Here is a 24,224-nt window from a genome sequence, read left to right on the forward strand (position 1 = left end):
GGCTTAGCTTGTAGCACAGCAGAGTAGCAGGTTTTTCAAAGTTTTTAAAGATTGTTGTTAAGGTTGAAAAGGAGCTCCAGAGCTACCATGCCCCCCACCCCACCCCACCCCGAATGCCCCGGACTGACACAGTGTCTGAGGCATTCTGGGGAGAAAGTGACAGCCGCAGCCTCTGAGCGGCAGCCATGAGGAGCTGCTCTGTTGCTGCTCTTTGACTTTAAAAACTGTTTTTAGAGGGGGAAACGCCTGCTGCTCTGCTGTTTTACAAGTTCAGCTCCCTGTTATTAAACAAATGGGAGTAACAAATGAACCAAATGGCTCATATGCCACTCAGTCCATTTTGGCCCACATAGCCTTTTGTTTTGCAATAAGTGCAAATTGAACTGAAATTGAATGAATGCATGCCCCCATTGTCTGCCATAATCAGGATATAGAATTTTGCATGCTGCAGCTTAAACCCTATTGAGGAGGCCTATAGTGATGCTTAATTCTTAAGGTGGAATCTTGTGGAAATTTACCTTTAATGTGTTTCTGGGAGAGACCATGATATTATCTCATATTTCCCTGTGGACAAATATGATTTGAAACTAATTTAAGAATGAAACATGCTTTGGAATAAGCATGATTATGAGAGCAGCTATGAAAAAAGAGTATTAGGTTACCAAGCCCACCCCTTAAAAGGGCTAGATGAAGTCCACAGAGAGAAAATATATTAGATAATAAACCGAAGCTATCTTGGATGTTAGCCAAAGGTCAGTAATTCCCCCCGCCCCACCCCTTGGCTAGGCTATCAAAAAGGGATTGTCAATCATAACAGCAACATAAATACATCCACTCCTTGTTGTGTGATGGAATCTAGGAAGGGAAAAGGAGGATTTGGTGGTTATTCATCAAGTTTTGTATCCATTCGAGAATACATTCCAATAGCTGAGTGGAAATTAAAAATAAAGTAGTGAAATTAAACCTTCTTCCTTATAAGAAAAATAATAATAATGGGGCATGATAGTCACTTTTGGTCTGAATGTGGATGGCTCCCACCTTGTGGCAAGTTGGCCAAGTGAAGCAGTCACTTTACATGCACAAAAAATGTTGTTTTTTAATGGTTGCCAAAGAATATAGGTTTGTACATGGTGGCCATTTCATGTGACCTGTTTGCAGTGAGCTGAGAGCCACCATGTCTTAAAAGAAGCTACAGTTCATTGATGGTGGGCGCAAGGGCGTGAGAATCAGCTCATGCTGCAGATAGTCAGATGGCTTATTAGGGCAAACCTGAATGGTTGTTATTGTTTTGAACTTCCAGCTTCCCCAACCAGTGGCAGCAGTTTCATTCTTTCATTCATTCATTCATTCATTCATTACATTTTATATCCCGCTCTTCCTCCAAGGAGCCCAGAGCGGTGTACTAAATACTTAAGTTTCTCCTCACAACAACCCTGTGAAGTAGGTTAGGCTGAGAGAGAAATGACTGGCCCGGAGTCACCCAGAAAGTCTCATGGCTGAATGGGGATTTGTATTCGGGTCTCCCCGGTCCTAGTCCAGCACTCTAACCACTACACCACGCTGGCTCCTTTAGAAAGCACTACCAGGGACTCTCCAACCAAGTGCACCCCACTGAATATTGAATTCAGTAAGTAAGAAAGAGCACATGGAGACCATGGCATGGAGGAGGGTGTTATCACCTGCCCCACCATGGTGCCAGTTTGGATCCCAATGCCCTCAGCTGCTAGCTGCCCTGGAAACAAATCTTCCATTGGCACCAATAAGAGCTTTATTTCCAAGGAAAATAGCACGGGGAGCGGGGCAGGAAAGCTTGATAAGGACAGGGGAGAGGGGGTTAACCCCCCCACACACACCATGGTCTTGATTTGACTGCTGCTTTTACTGAAAACAAAAGAAGCATGCTAGTTTGACCCTTAGCAATGAGCTTGATGGAGACAGCTCATGCAGCTAGCTGTCTTGTGATCATGGCAATCATATGGCTTGGTTGTGCGGATCCAGAGTAGGAGAAGCTATGTAGATTTCCAAGCAACTTCATCTGGAGATGGTACCTGCTCCTCTATCAGCTTCAGGCCCTGGGAGTCTATGCAGCTGTTGCAACCTCCCATCCAGAGCTTCTCCACCTTTCCTTTTGCCCACCCTCCTCCCCTGCCTGCCACAGGTCAAACGTAACAGCATAACAGGAGGCTGCACACATATCATGGTGTCTTGGAGCTCTTAAAGGGACAAGCACCACCTTTGGATCAAGTTCTGGTCGTTAAGGAAGCCATTGCTCTCTGTGTCAAGCTTCTTGGGATCAATCAATCTCCACTAGGAGATCCCTGCAGAATTTAAAGCTGCAACAACTCATCCTTGCACAGATGCTGCTCTCCCCGCAGAGGGTAATAATTTGCAGCCCGAAATGGCAAGCCAGTTTCTAAGGGAGCCCTGTTGCTATGGAGAGCAGGGAGGATTCCCTGTAACTGGCAGAGCTTCATGTAGGTTCTTTCCTGGGAAATTAGTATTCATCTGTAAGGGCTCACAAAAGGCACTTTGTTATCTTGGCGTTATTAAGAGGGTCTCTCTGAACAAGATCAGTGATGTGTGAAACTGGTTGTCCCTTGAACAATATGGGAAGTGTGAGAAATAGGTGTGGGTGACTATTCCTGTTTCCCCCACACCAAAATAATAGGAACACAGGAAGCTGCCATATATGGAGTCAGACCAAACAGTCCAGCTAGCTCAGTATTGTCTACACAGACTGGCAGCGGCTTCTCCAAGGTTGCAGGCAGGACTCTCTCTCAGCTTTATCTTGGAGAAGCCGCGCGGCCCCTTCAGGAGCTAAGACTGGCGCTGCGTTCGCAATGCAGCCCAGGAGCGGCTCTTCCCTGCAGGGAAGAGCCGCTCCTGAGCTGTGCTGTGAAGGCAGCGCCAGCCTTTGTCTAACTGCTGAAGGGGCCGCGCGGCCCCTTCAGCAGTTAAGCTGCTGCTGAACTCCTGAACGGAGCCTCAAGGCTCCGTTCGGGAGCCAGACCACGCCCCCTGCGTCTGACATCAGATGTGGGGGCGTGGCTATCCCCTGCGTCTGATGTCAGATGCAGGGGGCGGGGCTATCGGGGCGCCTGCCGTGGCCGCACACAGGCCGCCGGCGGGCTAGCGATGCCCCTGTGGGACTATATATGCAGCAGAGAGTAGCAGAATGTTAAGTGGATTGTATCATTTCAGACTATAGGTGAAGAATCCCATTTTGGCTGGGCTGACATAATCACAAGGATTCTATCAAAAAGGTTAATGAGGATTAGTGAGCCCAGTGGAGCTGATTGTGTGAACCCAGAACTTCAGGGCAATCCTGGTCAAATCACTCCGGTTAACCAGTATTTACTTGGGATAGATACCAGGATAATCCTGATTAACTTTGCAACCAGAATCCTTGTGATGGTGGTAATCCAGCCTTTTTGATGTTCCTTTACTTTAAACTGCCACCACAACCACAAATAAAAACATCATTGAGCCTTTTACCTCAGAGGTTCTCAGAGATGCTCCTAAGTAATTTTGGAGCCTGGACCTAAAGGCCTTTGCAGCCCCCCCGTCCCCCCACTGCCCTGCAAATTAAGCATCAACATGCTCCGCCAGGTGACCACACCACCCAGGACAGACTAAAGAGGATTTGGGGGCCCCCAGGGGCTGTGAAGGCTGTGGACCTAGACCCCAAAGTCCATGGGTAAGAACACTTCTGCCTGTTGTGTTGGTTTTTTACTTACAGGAAGGGTGTGTGTGTGTGTGTTGTTTTTTTAATATGGAGCAGCATTCAGAAGTGGATTTGCCGCCACTAGTTTGAATGGTACAGTCCCATCTATCACCTTATGTGGAAACCCAGCCTGAGTGCATGTGGTTTTAGAACTAGGTTGTAGACGTAGTTAAAGGGAAACTTATTGAACTCTCTGTTTGCAGGCCCATCTCTTCTAGGAAGGGGATCCACTGTGCCCAATCCTTAGCCCAAAGTGATATGTCTTTTCCCTTTTAACTTTCTTACTTATTGTTGCTTTTGCAGAACTGGGCAGACCCAGTTCTTCTTGAATCTAGATATATGCTGCTGCTGTTGCTTCTTTTGGTTGTTTCGTTATTGTTAGTAACTCCTCTAATTTTCTTTAGCTCTAAAACACGAAAAGCCAAATGTGGTCTGACTAGAAACTATTTGCAAGGCAGACTCTTTAATGACCTCTATGCTTCATTTTACAGACCAAAACTGCCACACATAATGTTATTATGTATTATAAGAAAGTAACTCCCACTTTCTTGCTGGACGGGTTCAGGTATTATTATTATTATTATTTTAAAACTAAGTAGGGTTTGTCTTGCTAATCGTTAGCTATTGTTCTTTTAGGAACTCACAAAGTTTACTTACAGGCCTGAAGATTCCCCCCCCCCCCCGCCGTTCCATTGTTGCTGTGTACTTCTAGTAAATGATTTTTTTTTCGTTGGCATTGTTTCATAAACATTATTACTCATGATACAACCATGAAGACTTCCTCCAAGTGCTCTGCAACAAAGGATGTGCCAAGGCTTTTTAAATCTGATAGCGGATGCTAAAGCAGATCTTGTTTCTACCTAATTTTTAAGACATAATTTAAATTACAGAGTATTACTGCTAGAAGCCTGCAGCCAAAGAACTGTGAAGATGTGAAATTTACTCACCATCCCCATTGCTTATTGGCCCCGTTTGCTCCCTCTGTGTACTTCATAGTACATCCCAGCAGCAGATCATGATGTTGCAGTGATGCTAGAAGCTACAATGAGTAAAATTCCTGGCAGGATCTAGAACAGGCCTGCTCAACTTCGGCCCTCCTGCAGATGTTGGCCTACAACTCCCATAATCCTTGGCTATTGGCCCCTGTGGCTGGGGCTTATGGGAGTTGTAGTCCAAAAACAGCTGGGGGGGCCTAGGTTGAGCAGGCCTGATCTAGAATCTAGACCAGGGCTGCTCAGCTTTGGCCCTCCTGCAGATGTTGGCCTACAGTTCCCATAATCTCTGGCTATTGGACACTGTGGCTGGGGATTCTGGGAGTTGTAGTTCAAAAATAGCAGGCAGGGGCCTAAATTGAGCAGGCCTGATTGAGACTAGCAACTAGTGGTGGCTGAAGACCTCTCTGTGCCTGCCAACATCTCCTTGCACATACCTCCATCCCGCTTCCCCTCCCTTTTAAAAGCAAGGGTCTGGAGATCTTCTTGCTGCCTTGCTGGCGCCCCACTAATCTGCTGCCTGAGGTGACCGCCCCACCTCGCCTCACCGAATGGCTGCCCCTACTAGCAACCTTGTGCCCCCTTGGCTCCCACTCATGTCTGCCATTTCCTTCCTGCTGACAGTGCACAGTCCCTCTTTGTCTAGGCCAGGGTTGCTCAACTTCAGCTCTCCTGCAGATATTGGCCTACAACTCCTATCATCCCTGGCTATTGGCCACTGGGATTATGGGATTATGGGAGTTGTAGTCCAAAAACAGCTGGGGGCCCAAGGTTGAGTAGACCTGGCCTAGGCCCTGTGTTAGGTTCTGCCCCATCCTACGGGGGAGCAGTCTCGTGAAAACTAACAACCTGAAAAAACACCTTTTTTTTACGCTGGATAAACGATGTCATAGCCCTAAATCGCAGCAATTAAATTCAAAACAAGGCATCCAACATATGAACGGCACCCCGCGGTCAGCGTCGGGACTGCAGTGTCACAACACAGAAAGTGTGGACGCACACTTCAGAGATACGCAGTGACCCCATTTTAGGGTCTAATCTGGAAAGTGCCCTGGATTGTCGGGGGGCGGGGGGGAAGGTAAGGACACTCCTGCCTTCCCTCTCGCCCTCCCTGACCCTGGCATTATGGTTGTGTGAATGACCTTCGCGTCTTCTAAAGTGGCTTATGCCAGTCAAAAATTAGTGCTGGTGGCAGGTGCTGTACATAAATTACCAAGGGCCTTACCTTCAGACTTAAAGACTCAAAAGACAAAGGAAGGGAAAGGGAGTGGAGAGAAACTGTTGTGTTTCTTTAAGGCCAGCTCCTGTTTTGTTTCACTTTTTTCCAGCTATCACATCCAAAGGAAGACTGGAAGTCCTATCTGTCCCACCCCTACAGCCTAGATTGTTGTTTAAATATTATTTCTTTAAGGTTTTTATATACAAATATTTCAAGCAAGCCTCACAAATGTGATTTATATAAAATTATTAAAATGGTAACCGTATGTAAACAAACATATAATGAAACATTATAGAGAAGCAGCAGAAAAACTTTTTAAAAGCTAGATCTGTTCAGGCTGCACTTTTAAAACAACTACTACTCCCCTAGGGCAAAATGAATCCTCAGTCACCCTGGGATGGCAGTTGTGGGAGGAAAAGGCCATCTCAGCTAGAACAAAGGGAGCTAGATGGTGAGGAGCTCTCCCGGCAACTCTGTCCCTCCTAATCTTAAGCACTGAGAAATCCTGAGATTTCTTCCCATCCCAACGCTAAACCTACCCCTGTGTTAAATGTTAATCCTAGCCAAGTTGACAACTTCCCCTTCCCTCACAGAATCTGGACTGAAAACACCTTAGATCCCTGTTCAACTGAACATTCTGAACCCTCACTTCAGCTCAGCCAATTGGTCTTCCAACAGTAGTACAAAGATTATATTCCCTTGTGATATATTCAGTATTATATGCAATATATCCCCACTATATTGCCACAAGAACAATATAATATAGGGCGGATTCAGACAACCATTGTAGGTACTTACCAAGTAGATATGAGAGGAACTGGAGATCGTGAGGAGTGTGTGCTCCTATTGTTTGTGACATCTGAACCATCTCAAGTCCAGTTCCTGAGAGTCTACACCTGATATTCTCCCAACTTCTTTCCCCAGGGTCTGGAAGTCAGGTAGAGAATCTTGGGTGGAGAATCTCAGGAATAGAGTTGGGTGGGCTCAAATGTCACACCAGATGGGAGTGTGTGCTCCTTTGCCATCCCTAGTTCCCCTCAGTATCTACAGGCAGTCATCTGAAGCAGCCCATAGATTTAGCACGAAGTGAGAAAAGACAGAAAATAGCAAAATTCTTCCATAAACATCAGTGGGGCTTCTTTACATGGCTTGGATACTGTGAAGGCTTGTTGTGTGAATTTTAACAGCCAGGGCTGTGTACTAGGGCAATAAACACCTCTAGTATTCTGCATCGAGGTAACCCAAACAATGTGTACATACATATATATGGTAAAATGGTATGTGTATCTTCTATATATATAATTCTCTAAGGCGTACCTATGGCTAATCCTGTGTGTGGCAGCTCTCGTGAGAGTTCGCGAGAGAATTGCCAGGAGGGGGAGAGGAAAGCGACAGCGGTGGCAGGGAAGGCAAATGGGTGGACGAATGAATGGGCGGGGAGAGAAAGTGGCACCGGGTGGGAGGGAGAAAAATGGTGGCCAGGGAGAGGGAGAGAAAGCGGCGGCTGGCCGGGGGAAAAGGTGAACAGTTGGGTGTGCAGCTGGGGGAGGGAAAGTAAGCAGTGGGAAGTGGCAGCAGCTGGCCAGGAGGCACGCAGGGGGTAGTGTAAGCGGCGGCTGGTAGGGGAGGGGGGTCCAGCAGAAGTGCATACCACCTCCAACCTGCGGCTTCCACTGCAAGCCGGAGGGAGAGCACATATTGCCTCCATCTGGCCTATTTGTGAGGACGGCCAAGCAGGTGTGGGAGTGGATGGCAAAACCTCCTTTTTTAGGCTCACCTGCCGCCCAAATGACTGGTCAGGCTGTACTCGGCCCATTTCAGGCCTCTCTGCAGCTGCACAGAGAGCCCTGAAATGGACTGAGAATGGAGAGGGGGGACAGCCAAGGGGGAGGGGAGGGGGCCGAGAATGAGGGAGGGGCCGAGAACGGGGTGGGGAGCCGAGAGGGACGGGGGAGGGCCAAGAATGAGGGGGAGAAAAAAGGGAGAACTAGAGGCACAGATGTTCTGCAGCCGGGCCAGCTAGTATGTGTTAATATGAAAAGGTTTTGTATGGAAGGGTTATCTAGGTCAGAAGAAACTTGTATAGGATCTTTTTGTGATATGAATCGCATATTTAATTGTATACTTTTTGTGATTTGTTTCTGCATCTATGCTCCAGTGGTTCCAGTGTACTTAGCTGAATTTATTGTGTACTTACCATTTTCTATGATGGAGTTCCAATATCTGCACATGTAAGAGCTGTTTTAATTTCTAAAAATCCCAAACACTGTGGCAGGAAGGGCTGGCTGAATGACTTACTTCAAGCTGTAGAAATTTTGGAAATTAAACAGTATTCTTCTCATATTTTTGCCTAATTTGCATCATTTACAGCCTGATCCTCAGCGTGTACATTGAAGTCAACAGAGCTCCCTCTAAACAAAGATTCATAGGATTGAAGCTTATGTCTGTTAATTATGGAGAGGGGCAAGGAATGCTTTGTATGGCCCTGAAACCCTGCCTCAAGGACTGGAAAAGTTCTATCCAACTCCTATGGCTTCACATATTTCAGAAGGCATTGCCCACGCACAATCTTGTCTGCCATATGCTGGAAACATGTGTTGGTTGTTTCTTTCTTTTAGAGATGCTGGATTCTATACAGAATATATTAAACTATGCATCTTTCTGTCCCTATGCAAAATTGTAGCCAACACAGAACTCTGATTGTAGCAGCGCTGAAAAAGATACGATGCTGAAGGAAGAGCGATTTTCAAACGTTTAAGTAATAGGAGACTATGAGATGAAAACAGCAGCATCCTATGATCAAGGGTAACCTGGAGGCCAAAGCAGACGAGGTGCTAGAGATGTATATCTCAGGCTTTGACAAATTTTCTTTGGGTCTAGGAGCCAAAAATTTAGTAGCCAAACAATGGACACATGACAAAAGTTTTGGGCTTAGTGACAGACAGCATAGAGGAGGTGGGTCAATGGCCTTTCCTTATCCCATTTACAAATGACAGAACAGAAACAGGACTGCCTGCGACAAATGTGTATTTTATCAACTCTACTTCTGAATATCCTAGTCTGGGTGCCATGGCTCCCTGATGTCTGGGATTTGTCAAGACCAGACATAAATGGATCTCTCATCTCTTTACATTTATTTTAAAGCAGCCAGATGGGTTGGGGGAGAGCAATTGAATCAGGAGGGTGCTGCTGGAAAGGGGGATCATTAACCCTTTCCCTCCCTTACTATTTTCTTAAAGTAAGTTACACTTCCCAGGTGCTTCTTGCCTCATTAAAGAAAACATGCATGCATCCGCATGTTTTCCCTAATTAAAGTGTGCTGTCAAGTCAATTTCGACTCCTGGTGCCCACAGAGCCATGTGGTCGTCTTTGGTAGAATACAGGAGGGGTTTACCATTACCATCTCCCGTGCAGTATGAGATAATGCCTTTCAGCATCTTCCTATACCGCTACTATATAGCGGTATAGTTGTTTCCCATAGTCTGGGAAACATACCAGCAGGGATTCAAACTGGCAACCTCTGGCTTGATAATCAAGTTATTTCCCCACTGCGCCATTAGGTGATTGCCATATTCAAGATTCTCACATCTGGGTGGCCTAATCTGCATATTATGCAAATTATGCAGAGACGAATTTGCATTTTTGACAGATTTGTATACTTTCCCCTCCTTCTCTGCCCTCCCATGTGATCAGATCCAGAGTAAAATCTAGGCAATACATTTGAAATCCGTGTAAATCCAGGTGGAATTTAGCAGCTGGATGGAGGAGCCAAAATCCAGGGGATACCCTAAATTCTGGGGGACATGGCAACTCTATCCCTAATGGGGCAAATGACAGTTTGGAAGGCTAATTTAGACCACAAATGCAGCATGGGAGGGAAAGGTTTAGCCCCCTTCCAGCACTACAATCCTGATCCAATCGGGAGCTCTTCATGGGCATCCACAGGACTTTTTCCGGGGTGTGTGTGCAAAGCTTACAATCCTATACTCGAGAGTATCTGGGGCATCTGGGAGTATGCCCCATTGAATTCATTGGGATTGGCTCAGTCCAGGAGTGGGGGCAACTCTCCCTTCTTGCGCCTCCCAATACCCATGGCTCCTTGCTGCAGCTGCTTTTCTTTTCTGAAACTTTTATTTATGATTTTTCAATAAGAACAACAAAACCAGTTAAAAAAACAACCCCTAAGTAAAATACAACTCCAACTCCGTGGATTGATCAAATGGCCAGGGCCCTCAGAAGGGTTCACTGCTGCTGCTCCTCCTCGAGACCACACCTGTGTCCCCACAGCCTTCAGTGGCAGCAGAAGTGGGACCTTCCTGGGGCCCACCCAGCCAGGAGAGGGTCCATAGAGAGCAGGTGGCTGAGGACCCCCTGAAACCTGGAGCTGGCCCTGCTTTTACAGCCAGTGGTACTGCACAAAGGAAGGGTGGAAGCTAAAGATGGAAACACCTAAAAGTGGGGCGGGCGGGGGGAGAGACAGGGGAAAGTGGCCCTGTTTCACTGAATTGACTGCTGTGTGATAGGGAGACTGCATATGTAGCTGAAGTCCCCCGACACCAGAATGTAGCTGTTGTAATAGAATAGTTGTGGTTACTCTAATAGGCACATGGGTGTCTGGAGGAAGTTCTCACTTCCTCTGATTAGATTGCTGAATGTTTTTCACACTACAGATACACAGTCTGAATGCCAGATTGGAAGATATCTAGGAAAGTCCTGTGGAAGCACCTTGAGGGCTCAGAGAATAAAAGGTTAATGAGTACAGGGCTGCCAAACAGTGCTCAAATTATGAGAGAACAGGGAGGGGCAACCTTAATGACACCCACAAGCCCCACCCCTTTAATTTAGCCATAACATGGTCCTCCTGTAGCCTCCTAAAAACACTAGCTAAGGGGTCTCCCCCCCCGCCCCTGGTCTCCCTGCAATTTGGGCACTGCAGAGATGTAAAAAGCAAGATGTGATCATGTGTTGGGGGGGGCAAGGAGGGAAATTGCCTTCCCCTCTAGATTGAGCCAGCCTCCATTAATTCAATGGGGCTTATTCCCAGGTATGTGGGTATATTATTCCAAGTACGGGTATATGATAAGGATGTGCATGGACCCGGTGGGGGCCAGTTCGACGGCGGGGGAAGATCCACTTAATCCCCCCCCGCTGCGTGCATTTCCCCCACCGGTGCACGATTTCCAAAAAGCCATTGGGGTGGCAGCGTACCTCCCTCTCTGCTACGTTTACCGAATATACCCGGAAGTACTGAATGAGCCTGCACACTTTGTGCGCATGCACCCGACGTGGATGAGCACAATATGCGTAAACGCGATGTGCGTGCGCAGACGCATTCAGTACTTCCGGGTATATCCAGTAAACATAGAAACGGGGCGTCAGGGAGTTACGCTGCCACCTCAACAGGCTTTTTGGAAATCACGTGCTGGTGGGGGAAACATGGTGTGTGTGTGGGGGTGAAAGTGCATTCTCCCCCACCCTTAAAGGCAGACACCCCCACACACACACTGTTGAACCTTCGAGCCGGCCAGGGTTTGAACTGGTTCGGAGGCCCATAAAAGGGCCTTTGAACTGGTTTGTGCACATCCCTAGTGTATGATTGCAGCTTTGCCCCCACTCCCTAGAAAAAGTCCTGTGGACGCCCATAGCTGTGATGTGCTGAAATGAAGGGCAATTTCACATGTAATGGTGGCAGATAAATGGGGAGAACCACTGGTTCCTGGTGAAAGAGTGCACACTCCTGGTACTTCTGCCTCTTCCATATTGACTGAACCTGCCAATATCAGGTTCCCTCTGCCACCCAACATCTGTAACCAGCATTTGAAGTTGGACAGCAGATATCAGTTGAGGAGAGAGAACCCAACATAGGCAACCAATGTTGCAGGTTCAGCCGACATGAATGGCATGGAAGTACCAGGAACACATGCTCACCAGGAACTGGAGGTTCTCTCCTGCTTACTTGCCATTACATGTGAAGCCACCAGAGGAAAACTTTGGGAGAAAACAAGAAATAGATTTTTGTAAGAAAGGATCGTGAGATGGTATTGAAAACAAATTCCTGGGCTGAGCATGTTCTCGGAGGCACCCTGTTCCTTAATTCTAAGTTTACACCAAACTCACTGACTGGAGCTACTTCTTTTACACCTGGCTCTAATTGGTGGATTTTGGAGTTTTAGTAAGAACAAACAAACAAACAAAAACTCAAGGCAGATCCAGTAAATCTGAAGTTGCCCACCTTTGCCTTAGACTAGGATCTGAAGCTGATTTCAGAATCAGTTCGGAATCATTCGCCAGATGATCCCAGGAAGAAGCATATGGGAGTAGACATATGATATGCAGGTACCTGGCTATTTAGGACTTTAAAAGTCCTCTTTGAATCGTGCCTGGAAATAAATAGGCAGCCAGTGCAGTCAAGCCAAGTCTTCTCCTTTCTTGGGGGTCCTATTTGGTTCAATGGGGTTTATTTCCACATAACTATGTATAAGATTTTAACCCTCCAGCCAGATTCTTTGCATTTTGTTGGATGTCCCTGCACTTTCCTGGGTGGCAGCACTACTCGGATTTGCCTTTCTTTAGTGAGTGACACATAGGGACACCTCAATAGTGTAGTTTGTGATGATGTCATTCACCCCCCCATTCAAGATGGTGGATGCATGAACATTTGAGGCGCAAGAAGACTAACTTGTGAACCACCTAACCAATTTGAACCACATCTTGTATAGTTGTAGTGAGTGACACATAGGGACATCTCAATGGTGTAGTTTGCAATGATGTCATCCACCCCCCATTCAAGATGGCGGACACGTGAATGTTTGAGGCACAAGTGGGCTAACTTGTGAATCGCCTAACCAATTTGAATCAAATTGCTACAGCAGTAGGGACACCTCAATGGCATAGCTTGCAATTGTGCCATCCACCCAGAGTCAAGATGGTGGACACGTGAATGTTTGAGGCACAAGTGGGCTAACTTGTGAGGATAGTAATTATCAATTAATATTATAGTGAAAGGAAAGTAGGCAGATGAGGTCTTGCCAGAACAAATTGCTATGATAATGTGATTAGGTCCATAGCTCGGTGGTAGAGCATCTGCTTTGCATGCAAAAGGTCCCAGATTCAATCCCTGGCATCTCCAGGTAGCTCTGGGAAAGACTCCTGCCTGAAACCTTGGAGAGCTGCTGCCAGTCATTGTGGACAATACTGAACTAGGTGGACCAGTGGCCTGGCTCAGTATAAGGCAGATTCCTATGTTCCTCATATTTAATTGTACCAATCCTCCCCCCTGCAAAAAAAAACCCAACCCCCAAAACAACAACAGCTAAATGGCACTAAAGAGGCATTTTCAAAGTGGTAATTCCCTAAAATTTAGTAAGAGGAGAGCAATGAGCTCTATTTAGCCCCAGCACAACATACTTCCCATGACTAGACAAGAAAAGAACAAGGCAGTACTTTTTAGACTAACATCTTAATGCATGAGCTTTCGTGGGCTATAAGCCACTTCTTCAAATGCAGGGTGAAATCAAGGATGGTCAGTTATAGGCAGGTAGTGACAAATGCCCTGTATGCATTTAAAGAGACATTTACAATATGTCAATGGTTTTTAATTTATATATTGTAAATGTCTCTTTAAATGTATTTGGAATGTTTGTTACTACCTGACTGTAACTGACCATCCTTGATTTCATCCTGCATCTGAGGAAGTGGATTATAACCCACGAAAGCTCATGCATTCAAATATTAGCTAGTCTAAATGGTGTCAATTTACACCTTTTAGACTATTTAAAATTACAATTTTTTTTACACACTAAGAGTAATTAGTTACGCTTTAAAAAATCTATATAATTGACTAACACAGCATACCATATTTAATATTCATCTTATTCTTTTTCTCTGAAAACCACTCTGAGAACTTTCTAGTTGCAATGCATCATATAAATAATAAGTTATCTGCAAATATACAAGCAGAATATCAGATGGGGTATGCAACATGTTTACACCAGCAAGGCAGCAGTCTACTATACCTATACCTCACATTGGTTCCTTAGTGAAAGGCCTGGCTTTCCACAGTGCCTTCAGCACACACATGCACATAAGACCAGCCCCTCCTCTTACCCTGGAAGGGTCACCAACTCCAGGCTCTGATGGCTTTCCCCATTCCAGGCATTCCAGAGAGAGATTCTCTGGATATCTCCAACCATTAAGAACAGCAACTGTCCCCCCTGAGCCATTAACCAGCCTTCGGCTTGATAAAAGGAACACTCCTAGCCATGGCAATATTTACCCTCAAGTAAATGTCACTGATTCAGTGAGAGCTGAAGGTTTCCGTCCCAGTCTGTGTGCATAGGAGTGGCATTGTAAAGCTATAAAAACCTCTCTTGGGGTGTAGATCTGGCTGCCCCTCATTCCATACAAAGCCAAAGACTTATTTCAGTCAGCTGGATAGCACTGGATTATCTTCTAGAATTTTCATGGGTCCCATTCTAAGCACATCTGTCTGTCTGTCTATCTATCTCTCTATCAATCATATTTTTATACTGCCTGATATGTACATCTCTAGGTGGTGTACAAATTTTTATATTAAAAATAACATTAAAATACATAAAACACAATAAAAACAATATAAAACAAATTATTAAAATTAATTCTATTTAAAAGTTTGTGAGAACAGGAGAGTCGAGTGTCTTCCTGAAAACAAACAGAGAAGGAGATGCTCTTATTTCAGCAGGGAGCATATTCCAAAACTCTGAGGCAGCTACAGAGAAAGTTAAACCCTGCCCATCAACTCCAAAGAGAGTTGAGCAATAGCTCCCCTGAGGATTTCAGGCCTGCTCAATTTAGGCCCCCCAGCTGTTTTTGAACAACTCCCATAACCCCTGCTAATTTGGCAAAGAGGCACCTTTTAATGTGGTGATTCTCTTTATTTAGCAGGGGGAGAGTAACTGGCCCTCTCCACCCCCAGCACAGTCCCTCCAGATCAGATCAGATAAGCCAAGTTAAGCAAGGGTCAAGAGAACAGGTGGGAGGACGTACTGTCTGAAGCAGTTTGTCCGCTTCCTCAGGAGTCACAAACTGAAAATGATCCAATCTAATCCCATAAGGGAAGATGCTGGACACCTCCACAGTAGACTCAGCAGTAACTGTGGCATCCAGCTCGGCCCAAATGCAAGAGATTTTATCCCCAAAAAAGTCATTTTAAAATGTCATAGTGAGTACCCGATGGTTCCAAGTTTAAATTCAAGGGAAAGGGCTACATACTAGCCCCCTCACAACCCTAGACAACTCAGCTGGATGCGAGTTTGCGGAAGCAATGAAAATAGAAAAGAACTGCTTCTTTGCTACCTGCACTGCCAGAGCATAGATCTTCAAATGTGCTCTGTGTTGTACCTGATCAGACTCACACCGAGTCTGCCTCCACTTGCGTTCTAGTTGTTTACTCACTGCTTCAGTTCCCATAGTTCATCTGAATACCACGGGGCTGTCTTTAAAGCAAGTCAGAGAGGATGCTTAGGAGTGATTGTGTCTACTGCTCTAGTGAGTTCATTATTTCATGTTTGAACCAGAGCATCAACAGAATCACTAGCAGAGCCAACCCTAAGCCTTTCCAAGCCTTCTTGGAATCCTATTGGATCCAATAACCTCCTTGGGCAGACCAGTCTAATAGGTCCTTCACCCCTGCAGAGGTGGGTCGAGGCTGTAAGTTCCACTGTAACCAGATGGCAATTTACTCAAAAGTAATCCCAACTGATTTACACAGGAATGCCTGCCAAATAAGTATGGTTAGTTTCTCAGCCCTGTAGAGCAAGCATAAACATTTACTTGGAAGTAAGCTCCATGAGACTTGCTCCTAAAATGTTAGGGTTGCCAACTAACAAACTAGTTCTGAAGGTTTCCCCACAGTAATTTCCCCAACATTTTTCACATCATCAAGCCATTAATATGATTATCTCCAGGTTTATTTTCAATTGTTACTCGAGACTCCAGGCCAATCCTGGAGGGTTGTAAATTACCTAGCAATCATGCATTGAATTATAGATGGCTGGCCAGCCCTGTGATGTTTGCTCAGAAGTAAATCCCACTGAGTTCAACGTGGCTTACTCCCAAGTAAGTGTGCATAGGAATGCAACTTTATTTATCTATTGCATGTTTATCCTGCTCTTCCTCCAAGAAGTACATGGTTTCTCCTCACAATAACCCTGCGAGGTAGGCTCCGAGATCGCGATTGGCAACAGTACAAAGTTTTAGAAGAAGCTCTAACATCCCCTCCGACGAAAAGCTCACACCGCGTGAAATACCTATTAAGGTTAGGTGTCACAAGAACAGAAAGACTCGTTTTCATGCGTCCTCGGTCTTCTACCAAGACTTGCCGAAGCCACAACCTGAACCGCCGCTGGAGGCGCCAGAGAACAAGTACGCGCAGCAAGGAGCCGAGAAGCCGCTGCGCGCGGCTATTGGGCCGAGGACGGCGAGGGGGCGGGAGGTACCCCCAGGAGGGACGCGCCACGTGACCGGCCTCCAGAATGTCGGTCTGCTGTTGCCCCAGTCCCGGCGCCGAGTCGTTCCCTAGAGGCGGGGCAATAGCAGCAGCGGCGGCGGGTTCGGTCTGTGGTCACGTGGGGCTGATGATGGTGATGTCATCCCCGCTCTCCGCCCACTCCCTCCCTCGCTCCTTGCTGGAGCGCCGCTTAGAACGCTGAGGAGCTGCTCGGGCTGTTCGGTGAATGGGCGGGCGATGCTCGCGCGCACGAGGAGCGGCCGCGAAGACAAGGCAACTTTGTTTTGCGGCTGCGGCGGCTGGTGCTCCTCGCGGCGGCAATTCCATTCTCCGCCTCCAGCGCCCGCGCGCCTTCCTGCTCCGGCCGGAGCCGGCATCGACCAGCAACAGGGCGCAGGAGCAGCCTCTATGGGGTGAGCAGCGTGTCCTGCTGGAACTTCTGCCCGCACCCAGCTCCCCCCACCGTCTTCTCCTGGAGTCTCCCTGTTTGCTCACCGGGAGTCTTCAGCCGGGAAGCCGCTTCCCTTCCATCCTCGCCCTCCCTCCCCTTTCTCCCGCCGCCTTCGCCTTCTTCTTGTCTTTGCGCCTCGCTCCTTTTGTTGTGCCGAGCCGGTTCGCGGTCCCTGAGTGCCCGCCTGCGGAGGAAGGAGAGGAGCCGATGAATGGGAGCATTGTCTTGCCTTGCTCCGGAGCAGCAGGGTGGTGAATGGGATGGATAGATGGCAGGCAGGCGAGAAGGAAGGCGGGAGAGAGGTCTGTCCGTGTGTGGGATTCAGGGGCACGGGAGGGCGAGGGTCCCAGGGAGGAGGGCTAGCATGTGTCTGCTTTAACGGTGCAAGAGGAGAAAGAGGGACGGGGAGGCGCTGCAGGGAAGAGTCTGTCTGGGAGATGGCCACGGGGGGCTGGAGGAGATGGGGAGCCCAGGGCGCAAACCAAGGCTCTCAACTTCAGCCCTCCTGCAGAGCTTGGACTTCAACTCGCATCATCCCTGCCTGTTGGCCCCCGTGGCGGGGGATGATGGGAGTGGTAGTCCCCCAACAACTGGAGGGCCGAAGTTGTGCAGCCCTGATGCGTGAACGGGCAGAGAGAAAGCGTGCCTGAAGGAGGGGGCTTCTGCTGCTCTCCCCTCCCTATTGTTCTCTTAGCATTCAAGTCCGCCTTTGGTTTCCATTGTACGGCCGGCGGGAGGCCTCCCTTCTTGGCCGGACCTGGGGAAGGAGGGAGAAAGTTCCTCGGGGGTGGGTGGGAAAGGGGCACAGAGGCTGCAGGTCCGTGGCTCCTTGGGACAGGGGAATGCCTCGCACTTCCTACACCCTCCCCTCGAAAAAGAAGAGAACGCTTCCAACGTACTGATGGTGCGGTTTCCTCTGGTGGGATCTCCAGGAATTCAGTGCAACCATTTGGGGAAACTCCACCCCCCACCCCCGCTGTGGTTTAGACTCACCCAGGCTTTGGAAAGTTGACAGCTCTGCATCTCACACGTGAGATGCAAGAACTGGGTAAACTTGAAAGGCTAAAGAAATCGCAGCTCTTGAGGTTTACCTCTTTGCCAAGGCAGTACCAGAGTAGGGTTTTTTATTTGGGGGACAGATCCCACTGAGGGATCCGCTCGGAAAGCTGGTATATCCCCCTCCCCCCACATTTCCCTAGCAATTTAACCTTCCATGGTAATTATGCCTGACACTTTTGGTGAGCACAGTTGAACCTTTTAAAAGCAGACATGTGGGCAGGCTTAAACCTCTTGAAAACCGAAGATTTTTACCTATGTGTATCAGCTTCTGTACACAAAGAGTGTTGGCATTCTTGGACAGGAGAGAGGGTCTGCTTACTGCTGTGAAGAAAATGACTGTAATTGTTGATGAGTGATCTAGATGTGAGCTCACAAAATGTTATACTTTACTGTGCCCGTAAGGTATAACGTAAGTGTGCTTTTCCAGCATTTCTTGCTCTAGTATGAAACTTACCCGGTATTTGTGAGACACACGTAGCATGCTTCATACATTCAGGACACGTGCAAAATGGTTCTGGGGTGGTGGGGTGGTTTACTCTTGTGTCTTCCTGATATCTTGTATTTTTTTATTTTTATTTTTTTAACATTTTATATCCCTCTCTTCCTCCAAGGAGCCCAGAGCAGTGTACTACATACTTAAGTTTCTCCTCACAACAACCCTGTGAAGTAGGTTAGGCTGAGAGAGAAGTGACTGGCCCAGAGTCACCCAGCAAGTCTCATGGCTGAATGTGGATTTGAACTCGGGTCTCCCCGGTCCTAGTCCAGCACTCTAACCACTACACCACGCTGGCTTTCAAATTTAGCTAGTTTATTAAAAGTAGTAGGTTCAGATTCCATGGTGACTCTTGCACTAGGCTCTATGATGCATTGAAGTTACTTGAAGGGAATTTGGCATAATCAAGACTCTGCCACTGTGGTTTAGACAAGATTTTCTTTCTTTTTTGACCGTTTGTCAAAAGCATCTTGCATTGTGGACTATTGGGTTCAGACCCTATTGGGGTATCATTTTGCATGTTATCCAGCAACAGGCCTGAGTTTGCCACTTTGGTTAGAAGGAGACCAGAGCCAACCCCACTCTCTGACCTTTATGATCAGGGCCATTGCTAGGTACAGAAAAGATCTGCGACCCCCGACCCTGCATTGGTATTGATTTTGTGATGGCAGCTGTGACATACATTATTCTCTTGTGTCGTCCTCCAAGCCCATGCTGTGTAAGGAAAGTGGGGAGGGATGAACAGAACATTGTCTCCCTATTTCCTATATTTTTGTGAACACTGACCCCATGCTGTGGCTGCAGAGTCAGGCAAAGCCAGGAGTGGGGGCAAGTTAGAAGCAGAAAGATCAGCACCAGGGGCGTAGCAAGGTTGGAGTGGGCCCAGAGACAAGATTTTAAAATGTTGTCCCCTTCCTCACTGAAGCTCACCTCATGAAGTAAAGAAATCCTAATATATATATATATCCTATGTGCCACATTAGAACATCATCCTAAATTATTTTTTAAAAGGTTTTGTAAATTGTGGACGATGCAAGTGATTTAATGGTACTAGAGAAAGACATGCTGTTCTGGTAGCTCCAGGTCTTAACACTCACATCAGTTTTGGAGTGGGTGCATCTGGGTGGGTGCATGGCTGGGGCAGTCAGTCATGTGACTTGCCTCTGGGGGCCCCCCAAGGGCCCCCCAAGGGGTCTCCCCTTGCCCTATTATAGTCAAGCCCCTGATCAGCACAAGCACCAAGAATTACTATTGAGTTATGGCAGTGTGAGGGCATATGTATGATACCTATCGTTCCAGACACCTTCTCTCTCCCCCCCCCATGCTGCATATCTAGATTTACACTTAATGTGTTGTGTAAAGAGGTCCATAACCTAATTCCATTTGGAACTCATCATGTGGTGACTCCACTCTGTGATGCAAAACAGCCTTGATAGAGTGACTCCAGTTTTGTAGGGCTTGCTAAATAAAACTGGTTATGGTTGGGTAAAGGGGATGGTGGTAGGGATGTGCACGGACCTGTTTTTATGGTCTTCCGAACAGGTTCAAAAGACTGGCGGTGCAGCTGGTTCGAAGGCGGTGGGGGGATAACTTTAAGGGCTTGGGAGGGTGCACTCCCCCCCCCCACTGCGTTTCCTCCACCGGTGCTCTCTTTAAAAACGGTCCGGTGGGGTGGCAGCGCACCTCCCTGCCACCTCATTCCCTCCTCAGATGGGAAGTGACCAGAAGAACCCAGCACACGTGACCATGTGCGGGGGGGGGGCTAAGTGCACCCTCCCCAGTCCTTAAAGTTATCCCCCCCACCACGCCTTCAAACCGGCAGGTGCTGGTTCCATGCACTCCGCTAGATGGCAGATCACTTCTTATCTCATTACTTTCAATGTGTGTCCTTTAGGGATGTGCACGGAATGGGATTTGCATTCCGTTCTGAGCTGGGAACGGAACGCAAATGCCCAGAAAGTTCTGTCGGAACAACCGGTTGAGCCAGTTGTTCCGAAGAAATGAGCTTGGGTTTTAATTATTCCCAGCCAGGGGGCAGGTAACTACCGCCCAGCATCTCACTCTGACGCTGCCCCGCCTACAGCGCTTTTCTGGTTTCTGTGCACACGCGGCAGCCATTTGTGTGATCAGCACCACCGTGCAAATGGCTGCCATGTGTGCCCAGAGGCCAGAAGAGTGCCATAGATGGGGCAGTCTTGGTGTGAGATGCAGGCAGGGTGGTGCTGCTTGTGGGGAATGGCAGGTATGAATGGTAACCAGGTAATGATTGTTAAAAATACCTTCCGCCACCCCTCGCCATTCACTCTGGTGCCACTCAAAATGTTCCGAGTCGTAACAGGGTCTTTATGTTCCGAGCTTGAATCAGGCCCTTCGTTTGAATGAAGGTGTTCTGTTCTGGACTCAAAACGGCCCGTTTCAAGTCAGAACGTTTCGAGCTTGGAACATTATGCACATCCCTAGTGTGTTTGCATAGATAGATATTCCTATACAGATTTGGTGGTGCTCTGTTAATGCATAGCTTGAAAAGAGAAACTGACCTCCCCTCTCCTTTTGGCGGTTGGATGCTGGTGAGAGTGCAGATAAGATTCTGCAGAGACAATCAGATTCTAGAAGTTTGGGATACAAAGGAACAAGGACACTTGGTTGGGTAACTTGCAATGCTTTCACCTTGCATTCTGGTGCTGAGCCAAATTTTGCATTTTGTAGCTGGCAAACGTAGCAGTTTAAAGTGACACAGAGGCTAAAAGGAATACATTTAGAAGAATCTTGTTAATGGCGTTAAGCTTCTAGTGGCAATTGTTGGTGTTCGGACACACTATTAGGTGATTGTACTCCTGCTCTACTGTACTTAAAAGCAAATTGTCTTTCATTTTTGAAGCAAGGGGAAGTACAGTATTTCCACCAGCGTGCTAGTACACTTATCCTTGTATTTCTATTCCTGTTGCCAAATTAGATTACATATCAAGAATTGCTTAATATGAAAATGCTTTAGGAGACATATTTTTAAAGACAAACGTTAATAAGAGAAGAGGATACCAGTATTGATAAATGTGAATCAAGCACTATAGTGGTAAGCACAGATGTTTGCAGCTTAAACGTTTGCAGGCATGTAGTTAATGCATGCATCTGATCACTTTAGAATAGTGTAAAATGATAGATTGAAAGAGTGTAATCTGCTAAGCAAAGAAGCAGCCCTAAGGAGTTACTCCCAAACCACTTTGGAAAGAAGCTAAGGAGTGTTATTCATTAGATTGGGTGAAAATAGACTGGGATTATTTCTAGAGATTAGGGGTGTGCACGAACCAACCGCCTGGTCCAGTCCATTTGACCGAACTGGTCCAGCAGTTTGAGTGGCTAATACTTGTAATAAGGAACCCAGTGAGGATTTCCCTTTACAAGTAAAGGGATGGGGGTCTTGGGAATGAATGTCTAAGGGGTGGCTGGTTTGCTAACCAGGCATCACGTGTGCTTGGGCTGTGCCAGTGAGGGGCGGGGGCGGTGAGCAGCCACATTGCCTGGGTTAGAACCTTACTACTTCTCTCACTGCTGCTGCCCAGCCATCCATTTGATGTTGAACCGGTTCGCCCGAACCAGCCTTGATTCAGTTTGGTCACAGATCGAACCGTCTCCAGTTTGGTATGTGATTGAGCCGCTGGCCCAATTTGAGGTAAACTGGTTTGGCAAGAAATGGTTTGTGCACACCCCTACTGGAGATGCTCATTTGGTGCTCATAGCACATCATTCTTCTGACACAGTAGCAATTAATAGTCAAGGTGAACGCTTTAGTCCATTGTAATAGATGGCTGGTTTTGTGAAAGCCAAAGCCATGTGTGGCATTTGAGTGGTACAGAAAGGCTTGGTTTATGTGGGTTGGTCCTATGCGTGTTTACTTGACAGTAGGTTCTGCTCAGATTAATGGGGCTTACTCCCAAGTAAGTGTCAAATTTGGAAGAGCACTAAAAGATCTTCACCAACCTGCCTTGTGTGGGCAACAGGTTAGTTTTTGCTGTTCTCACATTGGATTTTTACTTGTTTGGCACCTTCAATACTAACCATGTTATAGTTTAAAATCATGTCAATTATTTATTTCATTTTTATTTATTTATCAAATTTGTACACCACCCCAAACTTTCATCTCTGGGTGGTTACTTATTTTCAGGCATCTTGAGATTCCCCCACCCCCCTAAAAAAAATCCAACCCCCCCAAACCCCAACCCCCCCGCTTCTCCAGTTATAATTGGTCTTAAGTCACCAAATTCTCTTGTCAGATTTTAAAATTCCAGCATCTACATCCTAGATGAACTTTGCAGGGTCAAATTCTAGGATGCAGTACAGGTTTATGGGATACTTTGGAGTGGGGTGTGTGTTGGGGGGAAGGCTTACTGGCAACTTATTTGTTCCTATGTAGATGGGGTTTTAGATATATAGAATTGAGTTTGGTTTCAGGATACCTCATGTTCCTAGTATTGAGAATCCAGTTGTGTTTAACCTCTGGGACCTGGGCCACAGTGTAGTATAGTGATTAGTGTTGAACTAGGACTGGGTAGATCAGAGTTCAAATCCCAATTCAGCCATGAAACTCATTGGGTGACTCCAGTGTTTGCTCTAACAGTGATCCCCAGGTGTTGTTCACTACAAGTCCCAGAATCCCCAGCTGCAACAGCTTTTGCTTGGGGATTATGGGAATTGTAGTCAACATCTGGGAATCCCTGTTGGAGGGAACACTGGCAGTATCTCTGTGTCTAGCCTACCTCACAAGATTGTTATGAGGATACATATAATCATGTACACTGCTACTACGAATAATAAACTTGTTAGCTGCCCCACAACAAATTGTTCTCTGGGAGGCTCACAACACAACATTAAAACATTCAGTAAAAACACATCAAGTCACAACACAGGGAGGAGTAATTGGACAAGTATGGGCAAATCAAGCCTTGTTGAGAAAAGGTCCAGAATAGCATCTCTTTGCAATATCTTAGCTGCCTGAGATGCTTGAACACTGGACAGTTTCCCTCTTGAGCATCCAGGTACAGCATTGTACAAGGTGTTGGGGAAGACTCTGATGTCTTTATTAGCAGGTCTGCAAGAAAGAATGACTCCACAGCAGTTGGAAATGCTGGTTAACCCTCTGATTCTCTTGAGGTGCTGCAGCCAATAGGAAGAGACCATATAAATTCTTTTTAACACAAAAGAACACATGTAGAATACTCTGCATTCAACAAGTCATTCGAAGTAAAGCTAATGGATCCTCCTTTCCTCTTCTTAAAAACATCGTGATGTTTACTTTGGACCCCTTCCTATGTGCTGTGAATTGGGTTTGCATCCAGCTCTCAGAATGTGAGTGACAAAGGGTGTTGTCTATATAGGTGACCCTTGTTATCTGCAGTTCCAGCAACAGCAGTTTCGCATATCCACAGTGAGATCCTAGAGACCTCGTTTCCATATCCACAGGTGCAAAAATAGGTTATTTTCGACTATCCACAGTTTCAGGGCCACCAGAAATGACCTCCAGTGTCATTACAGTGCCACACTGTAGGCACATTTTGTGGGGCTAAAAAAAAAAAATCCCTGTGATTCCCCCCCCCCCAAATGGAGGAATTGGGAGCTGGCGGGGTGCATTGCAGGAGAGCTAGAGACCTGGAGAGCAAGGTAGAGTACTTTATTTATCTAATTTATGCTCCCCCACTGCCCAATTTTTAGCCTTTTCTGTGTGTGTCGGACCTAACCCCTAGATTCCCATGAGGTAATTTTTCATTATTCATGGCTTCCATATTTGTGCCTATAGGTGAGAATGGAA

The 24,224-nt window shown here is 46.8% G+C and overlaps 2 protein-coding genes across 9 annotated transcripts in view; one reads left to right on the forward strand and one right to left on the reverse strand.

Moving 5' to 3' along the window:
* C1QTNF3 (C1q and TNF related 3) overlaps positions 1–16,482 on the reverse strand; it is a 100,116-nt gene extending 83,634 nt beyond the window's left edge. For 2 of the 4 annotated variants that reach the window (XM_053295070.1, XM_053295068.1), the window contains exon 1: positions 16,222–16,482. In XM_053295070.1, coding sequence (XP_053151045.1) covers positions 16,222–16,265 — 44 coding nt within the window. In that variant the 5' untranslated portion in view covers positions 16,266–16,482. Of the gene's footprint in view, positions 1–4,671; positions 4,813–16,221 lie in introns of those variants that run through there. The other 2 variants (XM_053295069.1, XM_053295067.1) reach the window with 2 other exon arrangements.
* A 126-nt stretch (positions 16,483–16,608) lies between these two features.
* Positions 16,609–24,224, forward strand: part of RAI14 (retinoic acid induced 14) — a 136,957-nt gene continuing 129,341 nt past the window's right edge. For 2 of the 5 annotated variants that reach the window (XM_053295052.1, XM_053295054.1), the window contains exon 1: positions 16,609–16,834. The gene's annotated coding sequence lies outside the window, so the exon portion shown is untranslated. Of the gene's footprint in view, positions 16,835–17,036; positions 17,175–24,224 lie in introns of those variants that run through there. The other 3 variants (XM_053295050.1, XM_053295053.1, XM_053295051.1) reach the window with 2 other exon arrangements.

Source organism: Hemicordylus capensis, chromosome 2 (assembly GCF_027244095.1).
Source record: "Hemicordylus capensis ecotype Gifberg chromosome 2, rHemCap1.1.pri, whole genome shotgun sequence".
NCBI lineage: Eukaryota > Metazoa > Chordata > Lepidosauria > Squamata > Cordylidae > Hemicordylus > Hemicordylus capensis.